The 9,942-nt window shown below is 39.2% G+C and overlaps 1 protein-coding gene across 2 annotated transcripts; it reads right to left on the minus strand.

Annotated features, from left to right (window-relative positions):
- Positions 1 to 968: 968 nt before the first annotated feature.
- Positions 969 to 4,926, minus strand: LOC149210305 (uncharacterized). 2 transcript variants are annotated; one of them, XM_089396677.1, is made up of 3 exons: positions 3,540 to 4,926; positions 2,189 to 3,338; positions 969 to 1,511 (listed from the first exon to the last, which is right to left on the minus strand). In XM_089396677.1, the coding sequence occupies exons 1-3, from the start codon at positions 4,626 to 4,628 to the stop codon at positions 1,135 to 1,137; spliced, it is 2,616 nt and encodes an 871-aa protein (XP_089252803.1). In that variant the 5' UTR covers positions 4,629 to 4,926; the 3' UTR covers positions 969 to 1,134. The 2 variants fall into 2 exon arrangements, with proteins under 2 accessions (XP_089252803.1, XP_089252804.1); XM_089396678.1 differs by having other exon boundaries at positions 1,350 to 1,524; positions 3,540 to 4,925.
- Positions 4,927 to 9,942: the final 5,016 nt, after the last annotated feature.

Raw genomic sequence — 9,942 nt, forward strand, 5'->3', positions numbered from 1 at the left:
CAAAGTAATTAAATGATTGAGATTTCAACTCAAGTAGTTCAATTAACTGTTCTTATAATTTACCAAACATGCTATTTAGAGATCTTTTAACAATGAATGATGAGCCAATAACATCAAGAAGTAGTTCTCATAATGCCAATGGAAATTAAAATCAGAATTAGATGACATATTTATTAATAAATAGTTAGTCAGAAATCTGATTTAAACATAAGAGCATAAGAGGAAATTAACAACGGATCTATGAAACAAACAAATTAGATAGCCAATTTGTAAGGCATGAATTCATATTTACAATAGTGCATAATATAAATCCAATTAACATAATTTGTCATCAAAAATGAATTTAAGGGTTTTGGAATTAGCCTTGTAATGATTCAAGTAGTTGTAAGTTGAAAAGAACACTACACCACTAGCATACACCCCAAGAATATTTATTAATGGCTTGCTTTTAACATTTGTCCAACCATTAAATACAATGGATACCCCATATACATTCCAATCATTTGTAAATTGTCCTAGAGCAATATGGATTTTGGCTCTTTCCTTGTCAATCCCATGGCTTTAACTTCATCACACCTAAGGCTCCCATATTCTTTAAGAGCACCATTAATGGCTTCTACCATTTCATGTCAACCATGTGAGTAAATAACATTGAATAAGCATATGTCCCTAGCTTTAAATAAGTTTCTACTTTGAATAGAAATCAAATTATACTTTGAACCTCATAAATAAGCATACTTTGAACCTCATAAATAAGCATAAAGCATATGTCTATAGCTTTAAATAGAAAGCAAACTACAAAACACAAATTTGTTGTTGAACAAAATCAGTGCACCTTTTAGCACAATTGAATCAAATTTAATTTTAACAATAATTTTTTTAAACAGAATTCGTATAGAAACTATAAGATATTCATAACTAATCATGTAGTGAATTTTGAAAGAACAATTTTCATGACGAAATTAATCTTAAAATTCACAAAATACTTTGAACTATCATATAGGAAAATTACATTTGATGCCTGCCCATGGTCAATCGCAATGAGGTTTTGCTCTGCTCAGCCTCCGCGATCGTGGAAGCTTAAGAGTGCCTGTTAGGTTGATTGACATACAGAAACAAGAAGAAACCAACTGCTTATGGAGAGTTCAAATGATGTTTTCTCTCGAAAGTCCCCCAGATCTCTGCAACTTCCTCAGCTGTGAGAATTAAAGAATTCAAATTTCTTATCCTCGACGGCGTTGACACGGTTGAAAATGAAGGGGTTGATTTCGGAGTCGAAGAAACCGACTTAATCTTGAACTCGAAGGAAGCTTCAGAGGATGATGCATTCTCCGAACCATGTGAGGGACGGCCACTACCATTTCTTGAATTATTGTTCATAAAGGTGAGCAGATTTTCTTCATCGTATTCTGCATTTTCCAACAAATAAAGTATGTCGGCCGGAGACAAGGTTATGCGCTGGTGCTGCTCCTCTGAACTTGTCTCACTGCTCCGAGAAAGAATTGAAGGCCCTGGAAGAATCCCCTGGGAATAAAGCAGTCAGTAAACAAGGAGAACGGTAAGATTACACTAAATCTTGGGAATTATATTCTCAGAAATTTCTTTCTTTTCTTTCATGAGTTCTCTTTTTCAAAGAAAAGTAAAATTGCAAAGAATTTTCAAGCAGCCAGCACAAATAAAAATTTAGTACAATTTTGCGAGGGAAATTGGGGGTATTTCCCGAATTTTCAAATATTTTAAAGGAATTTGGACGATCAAGGAATTCTAATCTGCCCTAGTACCTATGATCTTCAAGAAATTTTGAAATAAAATATCTTCGGCAACAAAGAAGATTATTGAGAGAAATCTGAAATGAAGGAACAGATAGCTTTAATAAATTAGAGTACGTCATGCTCTGCAACACAGCAAATCTCTTACCTATTTGATTTACTGAACTGAGAAATTTCTTTGAGTATTATTTCAACAATAACATAGGCTGCAGAGTTCAACTATGCTAAAGGAAACTGTAAGCAACTATGTTAGACTTTCCTAGAATTTTCTGTTGACGAAAAACATAGGCTGCAGAGTTCAACTATGCTAAGGAAAACTGTAAGCAACTATTGTAGACTTTCCTAGAATTTTTCGTTGACAAAAAGGCATGGCGAACTGGAGAAATTCATAGCAGAAAAAACACCGATCGGAAGCATACCTAGTTCAGATGCTGCGGATGAATTAGATTTGAAATTCAGATCACTGAAGAAATTGTGCTGCAGATGATTCACATTTTGCTTTATTTCCGAACTTGCTCTTCCATTTTGGAAATTATTTGCTCTTTTGCTGTTCTGAAACTCTTTCTTGCCTAAAGTTATGACAGGCATCAAGTTCGAACGGCTCGAACTTTCTCCTCCAGTTTTCAAATACCTTGCACTGCTCTGGTTTGAATATGCACATGTCTTAGTCTTCTCATCACCGTTTTCAATATTAGAAACTGTTTTGGTTGAATCTTCTGTATTTGAAAACGAAGTTAAAGTTAAACCACCTTCTTCTGAAGAATGATAACGGTGCAGTCTTCTTGATGATAACTTGCTTCCAGCCTCTGTTACTCCCATTATATCGCCATTGCTTCCCGCCGATTCTTCTTGACATTGCTCTGTCCAGTCCACGTTCGAGTTTCCAGCTGGTGACAAATTTCTGTGAAAATCCTTGATAATTTTGGCCTTTTCGACCTCCAAATTTGCAGATAATTTCTCTTCGGAGCCAAAGTTCGCCGTGGCAAGAAATCTTGCAGATTTTCCTTGCTCAAACGAGTCCGATACGAAACTTCTATCGTTCGAGTAAATGGAAGAAGAATTTGAATTCACGGAAGAATTCAAATCCGCTACAGCCTCGAGAATAGAACAAGCTTTAGACACTGAAGCCGGAATAGTGAAAGCTGTCATTTCCGTAGAATTCAGGGAGGGATTCGCAGCCTCAAAGAGTGCCTGACTGTCTAGCACAAATTGTTCCCGCGACCTCCTTTGAGACCGCGACCGCGGAAACTGCGTTGAGATCCCTTCAGACTTCACATTAACATCTCCACTACTTTGATCACTCTGCTTCTCAACGTGCTCCTCAACGGTGACCCGTATGTCTTCGCTTTCTCTGCTCTTGGTTTCCATTTCATTAGACGGCTTCCTTCTGTGGTTTCTGGATTTCACTGCCTCTGCCTCTGAAATTTCATCAGAAGCAAAAGCTTTCTTCAAAGTCGGCGCCGCTCTGCAGGAAAGCAACTGATCGCGTATTGTATTGTTGCAATTTCCGCTGATGTCCTTCAAAGCCGATCTCTTCTCCTTCTTCACTGTCTCAATTCCATCCGAGATCTGCAAGGGAAGAATACATAATACCAGACATTCAGCTCCAAATATTTCCCGTTCCCTGTTTTTCCCTTCAAACTGTTTATTTTCCTTTAAAAAACACACGAATCCCCGAATCCCCCTTATTTTCTACAAAAAGATGAAGCATTCTAACGAAATAAGAGGATTCTCAGTGTCAGTATGCGTAAAAACGGGATCATTTTGCACCTGTGCAGGGGAAATCTTCTTCTCGGTACTCTGCGATTTTGAACTCTCAGCTTGCAAAGGCTCATTTCTGGTCTCCACGTCGCCGGGTTCGTTAGGCGTTTCATCGTTCAGAGGCCTCCGAAACGGCGACTGCTCAGCTTTTCTGGAGGAGCTTCGGCTCAAGGTCTGTGGCAAACCGGGTTCGCTTGAAATCCGCGGTGCGGGGGATCGAGAGCGCGACGTCGCAGTAGAAACCCCTCCTACATCCCCAGAATTTATCGCTCGTTTCGTGGCAGGGCGTTTCGAAACATTCCTGGAGTCTGCATTTGCGGCATTCTGCTTACCGGGCCGAGCTTTCTCCGTTGAAGTTTCAGATCTGCGGCCGGGGGATGGCTCGGCTCTACGACCAGGAGAAGGGCTGATTCTACGACCGGTGACTCGTTTTCCGTCAGCGTTAACGCGGTCACGGCTCGTAGATCGTTTGGCCTCCACCGTCAAGTCCCTGCTCGACGACCTTCTGTGCGAGGGTCTGGAGGGCGTCTCTTTTGCTTTTTCTTGCTCTACTTCCTCGGCCTCCTCCGTTGCGTGCCGCTTGGACCCGGAGTATTGACGGGGATTGTTATTAGTGTCATTCGAGGCTTTTCCAGACGAGCTTCGGCTCAGTCTGCCGCACTGGATGAGAATGGCGTCCAAGTCTTCTTTTGCACTTGACGACTTCGTCAACTGAGGGTTTGGTTGAGAAGCCTTGAAAGACCCTTTCTTTTTCAAACTATTAGAACGCTCTGCGTTCTTCTTCACGAGAGCTGGAGCTTCTGCATCTGCAACTGCAACTGCAACTTCTTTTACCTCAGGCTTCTCTTCTACCTCAGACTTGATGGTGTCGGCGTTGATGCTGTTATTGGCGTTGTAACAGCTTGTCTTCGAGGTTTCTGAAAGAAGAACTTCTTTGACGGCTTCGTCCTCTGGAAGAGGAGGCTTTTCGTCTAAAACTGGAGGTGGAGACTGAGACACCGTCGATGCAGCGGCTGTAAAATTAGTAGCATCGTGTTTGGGAGACTCAGCCTGCTGTTGTTTCTTTGCGCTATTCTTCTTGCTCAGGCAGCTTCCCATTGTGATTTTTCGTAAATTCAGAGCTTTCAGTGCTGCTAAAGGGGAACGGATGCTAAGAACTCAGAAGCATTATGGAGTGATAAATGTGGAAGAAGAAGCTTCAGAATGGAAACCTATAAATGCTGCTATGCATTTAATACGAAGGGGTGGGAATTGGGATAGATTTGTATGATGGGTTTACTGTGACTGGAGACTTTATTGCCGATGATGGTAGCTTCTTCAATGAAGAAAAGGATGTTGGCATTCGATAAACAGAAAAATGCACCGCGATGATTATCAGATAGCGAAACAGCTTCGAAAAAGGCAAAAAAGAAAGGTAGACGTTGGCGATGTTAGAATAGGATTTCGGACAAAACATGGAAAGGATGACTTTCGTACTATTGAGTAAAACGAAAAGGTGAAATTGAAAGGAGGGTTTGTGATTTTTTATTAAAAAACATTAACAGTTAGGAGTAATTTATGGGTGCTGCTGTATGGAAAACTTGAAACCACCATATTTCTAGAGTGGATGGTTTTTTCAAACGAACTAAACGTTCTTCAGTTTTTCCAAAATTTCGGATGGTTTTTTAAAAGAATTAAAGTTTTTCCTGTTTTCCTAAAATTTAATGATTTTAATAATAAGGGTCCAAAAAAATTAAAAACAAAGTCCTAATACTTAACTCAAACTTTTAATATGATTTTTATTAAATTTAAAACTCTTCACATACTTTTAACATAATTCTTAATTTTTATTAAATTTAGGACAATTTTAACTGAATATTTATTTTTCTAATATTATGTTAATTATTTTATAGATAGAAAGTAGAGTTAAATTACAACTTTCATCTCCTAAATTAGGAGGTACAAAAATTTATTATTTTAATAAGTTTGGTTATTTTATAATAAATTCTTTGAAATTTTAGTTTAAGGATATGTAATTATTAGGTAGATAATAGAGATTTAAAACCTTCATGAAATATGCTGGATTCATAATCGTATCTACAGATAAGAGTTCAGATTTATCTTCAAGTTAGTTATGTTAATTTATATTAAATTAATTAATTAAAAAAATGCAATATACAATGTAGTATTGATAAACCATATTATTGATTCATGAAATTGTTACAAAAATTCTAATGTTTTTTTTCAACAATAATGACCCAATAATTAACCACCAATGGAGTGATAGGATAAGTATTAATGCTTATGATGTACCTATTATAATTGATACTTACCAATCATTCAATTTATAGAACTATGTTAAATAATTAATAAAAAAATGTGATTAATGAAGGGGACGATTTGAGAAAAAACGGAGAAATGAAAGTGTAATTAATTAATTACACGAGTCAATGAGTGGAAGAGGGTCGAAACATAGCCGTTGGGGGATTTTAATACGTTTTTGGTGAAAACGGGCCAAATTGACCGAAGTTACAAATTTTCATCGAAAAGGTTTGGAATTGATAGTCATATTTCTATGGAATAAAAAGTTAAAAGGTTAAAAGAAAAAGTAAATAATTAAATTCTATAAACGGCTAAGGCACGTGTTTATCCAGTCATTGTGCAGGCGGAACCCATTGGTCCCAGTAGCAAGTGGATGTCCATCGGACAAAAGCTAATCATGCACATTTCAAATTTGTGAAATGGGCGGGGAACTTAATGGAGAGACGTTAAGACATAGGTGTTCGAGCGTGTAGCGGATTTAATAGATGGTCCACGTACCTTGACTTTGTCGTTTATTGGTTTTCATTCGCCTCCTTCTTCACAAGTTACAACGGGCAAAAGCCACCCCTTTTTCAAATGTCGAAACAATATGACATACAGTCTACGAGTGCATAGGCCTGTACGAGCCTCGGATTCTGTCAATCCTGTGGATGACCGTTTGAAGTAATGTTTACCGTTTGATACACGCAAACCAATATTTATATAATAGAACCTTTACTCATGAACTCCCTGAACGCCCTTTTCTAGAAACATGCGACACCTAATCGCATGTTTTGACCGTTTAACTTGGATTTTCGGTATGGTATAAGACCCATTCGTATCTGATGTCTTATCCTATAAAAATTGTTTTAAATTTGGGAGGAACTGGAATTATGATTCATCGTAAAAATAAATTATTTTATCCAAAATTGCGAAATTTGCGTATTCTATATAGTGTCATTTCAATGTAGAATAAGGAACACTCATATCAACTCTCTTATCAATTAAAAATTCTCATAATTTTTTTAAAAACTATATGGATGTCAAAGTTAATTCATATCAGTTTAATAGAAGGTGTCTTATTTTATGAATTTTTATACATTTTAAGAACATCCACATCCCCATACTTTTGGAAAAACAAATTAAAAATATAGAAATTTGATTCATGGGAAAAACCAACAAATTAAAAATATAGAACTTTGATTTATGGGAAAAACCACCCTCATTAAAAATAAGGTGATTTGAGTATCCCCATATAGACCCAAAATTTCAGCGTTGATTTGCAACTTACCATTATATCATCTAGTGAAGATCTTATGCTTATGGAAACCAGGGAAAGACCAAGCGCACACACTTTATGGAAACCATGCAAAGACCAACCACACATAATTTAGTGAAGTATTTTTACTCTTTTTTTTGCTCAGGTAAGAATCGGACCTTCTATTCAACTAAATCAACAAAAAAAGTTACATAATATACATGTAAGCAAATGTCACATGCGCACTCACTTTACAAACCACAAAGCTTAGGAGAATCACCCTTAGATATACAGATATCTCTGCAAATCTGAGCCGACGATCTCCCACCATGGAAGTCCGCGGAATTGATGGGAGTCAAATGTACATCGATCCTGGAACCATTTGTCACTTGGTCATTGGCTTTGCCGAAAGTCTGATTGAGGTTGATTTGATGCCCAATAACGCGGGAAACAATGTCCACGCCACCAACTAGCCCTATCAACCTCAGCCCTTGATTTGCTGCCTCCCGATCCGACGACGGCAAAGAATATCACGCGGACTACATGCATGCTCATTACTCGCGCGATAAAGGCGGTATTACCTTTGAGTCTGGAGCCACGTGTCGCATGTTCAATGGCATCGCATCCATTTCTTAAAAACCGCTTTAGTACATAGAGCCGCCCGATAACCCGGGTTACTGTATCAAAACTGCTCCGGTCCCACCGCCAACAAGCACGACCTTTCTTCGCCCTAGATCTTCTGCCACCCGATCCGACGACTGAACCTGATTTTGGGTTGAAGAGTTGCGCAGGATGTACCTGGCCTGTGAAGGCGGCATTCTCAGTCTGCCGAGGGCCACGAGTACCTCCTTTTGTGGTATCGGAGACTTTCTGGTGAAACCACTTCCGGCACCTTCGAGCTTCCGGTAAATCTGGTAGCATCTGCAAAACCCCCTTTCTCTGAGAAGAAGTCCTGGAACCATTTTTTAGTTTTCCTGTCTTTCTACTCTGCCTGCCATTCCTCTGTCTTCTTTTCCTATATAAGGCCCAGAACTTAGCCTGTCTGTCATTTGTGCCTTTAACTGTCGTCATCTGAGATTTCTGTTAATTGATTTCCTTTGGAGTTTTGGTGATGCTCCCTATCTTCACGTGCCAGAGTACTGTAGTCCTCGTGAAGCTGTCTAGTTTGGACATTCTCCCAAACTAGGCACTTGTTTTCTCGTGTGTAGATCACTCCTTCATTAGCTAATTTGTCCGCCACTCTGTTGGCCTCTCTTCGCACATGAACAAAGCTCATAGTTTTAAGTGTTCTGAGGTGAGAATGGACTCTATGAAACACTTGCGATAGTCTCTAGTTCCTTGAAACTTTATCTGGTGATGAGCCAATGCTAATTCTTTTAATTGAGTTGATCATTAATTCTAAGGCAGCCTCTATAATTGCAATCGGTAGATTGTATTCTATTAGGATTTCTAAGCCTTGCTCAATGGCCATGAGTTCCGCCATATTGTTGGTGGCCCTCCCCAAATGACTATGAAAGATAACTTGGATGTTGCCCTCTGCATTTCTGATGGCTCCGCCGTAACCAGCATTCCCTGGGTTCCCTTTTGAAGCTCCATCAATGTTTAGTTTCAAAAAGCCATGAGGGGGAGGTTGCCAGAAGGCTTTGTTTTTTGTTCTTTGCCTTGCTTTCTTGTTGGTATTTGTTGTATCATAAGCCTGAAGACCCAGCTGTTGAATGATGAGGATGTCTCTTGGAACAGGGGGTTTCCCGGGAGGTTGCTTCATAAAGACTTTAACTGTTTCTCTGAGCTGATTAAGAATCTGAACCACAATACCTTGAGTCGAGCTGGATTTATTCTTGAAGATTCTATTGTTGTGTTCTTTCCACACATCCCAGATCAAGAAGCCTGGGATCAATGTCCAAGCCACATTGACTGTTTCATTTTCCAAGAAGTCTTTCCTCCAATTCTTTAAAGTTTTTGTGATGTCATTTTCCTTTCTGTCTGTTTGGTTGAAGATAGAGGCTACCTAGTTCCAGATGGAGGAGGTGAACTCACATAAGCTGAGAAGGTGATCCATTGTCTCCTCCTGACGCCCACATAAGTGACACTTAGAAGGCCCTACAAAACCTCTTTTTCTGAGATTTTCCCAGGTTAGAATTTTTTTGTGTAGAACTAGCCATATGAACATTTTGATTTTCATCTAGTGAGGATTGCTCCAAATGTTTCCCCAAGTCTTGTCAGCGTTTGAATAGTCAAATCCTGTGATTATTCTTTTGGCTTCTTTGAGGTTGAAATTACCTTCGTTATTTCTACCCCATCTAAGAATATCATCTGAAGTTGAGGTCAGAATCTGTCTCTTTTCTAGGATGTCTTCCAGAATTTTTGCTTGGGTTCTCAAAGGGGTTTCTGCACTGTAAGATGGTACTCTCCATAATCTCCATTTCCTTTCCCCTCTAGACTGGTCCCAAAAATCACTTACCCTCTTGAGCCCCTTATTAAGGGTATCATTTTTTATGATGTCTAGACTATCTCTGCATAGATTCTGTTCCTGCTGCCAGTTGTCCTCCCAGAACCAGGCCAGGTTCCCATTTTTAATCTCCCAGAAGCTGTGATTCTGAATTAAAGTTCTATTCTCCCAAGCCTTGTTCCAAATATGAGAACCCCTGATGTGCCCTGACATACGAATGTGGTCCTTTTCCTGCCAATTTGTTGCATACTTTTGTTTCCATAACTTGGCCCAAGGATTGTTGGACTCTTTTAGCCATCTCCACCAAAGTTTGGCCCCCAGGACCTTGCTTAGGGTGTCCGGGTCGTGGAGTCCTAAACCACCATGGGTTTTGGGTTTACAGAGTTTGTCCCACGCTACCAGGGCCCATTTCTTCTTCTCTTCCC

This window comes from Pinus tabuliformis, chromosome 1_2 (assembly GCF_031772625.1).
Source record: "Pinus tabuliformis cultivar Carrire ecotype Pingquan chromosome 1_2, CPIR1, whole genome shotgun sequence".
NCBI classification, from domain to species: Eukaryota; Viridiplantae; Streptophyta; class Pinopsida; order Pinales; family Pinaceae; genus Pinus; species Pinus tabuliformis.

What these genes read in the sequence shown, in the direction of transcription:
- LOC149210305 (XM_089396677.1), bottom strand. Translation starts at nt 4,628, where the DNA reads ATGGGAAGCTGCCTGAGCAAGAAGAATAGCGCAAAGAAACAACAGCAG. An exon ending in AGAAGATTTCCCCTGCACAG is followed by an intron (nt 3,339 to 3,539) that starts GTGCAAAATGAT and finishes CTTCCCTTGCAG; the next exon opens with ATCTCGGATGGAATTGAGAC. An exon ending in ATCCGCAGCATCTGAACTAG is followed by an intron (nt 1,512 to 2,188) that starts GTATGCTTCCGA and finishes GGATTCTTCCAG; the next exon opens with GGCCTTCAATTCTTTCTCGG.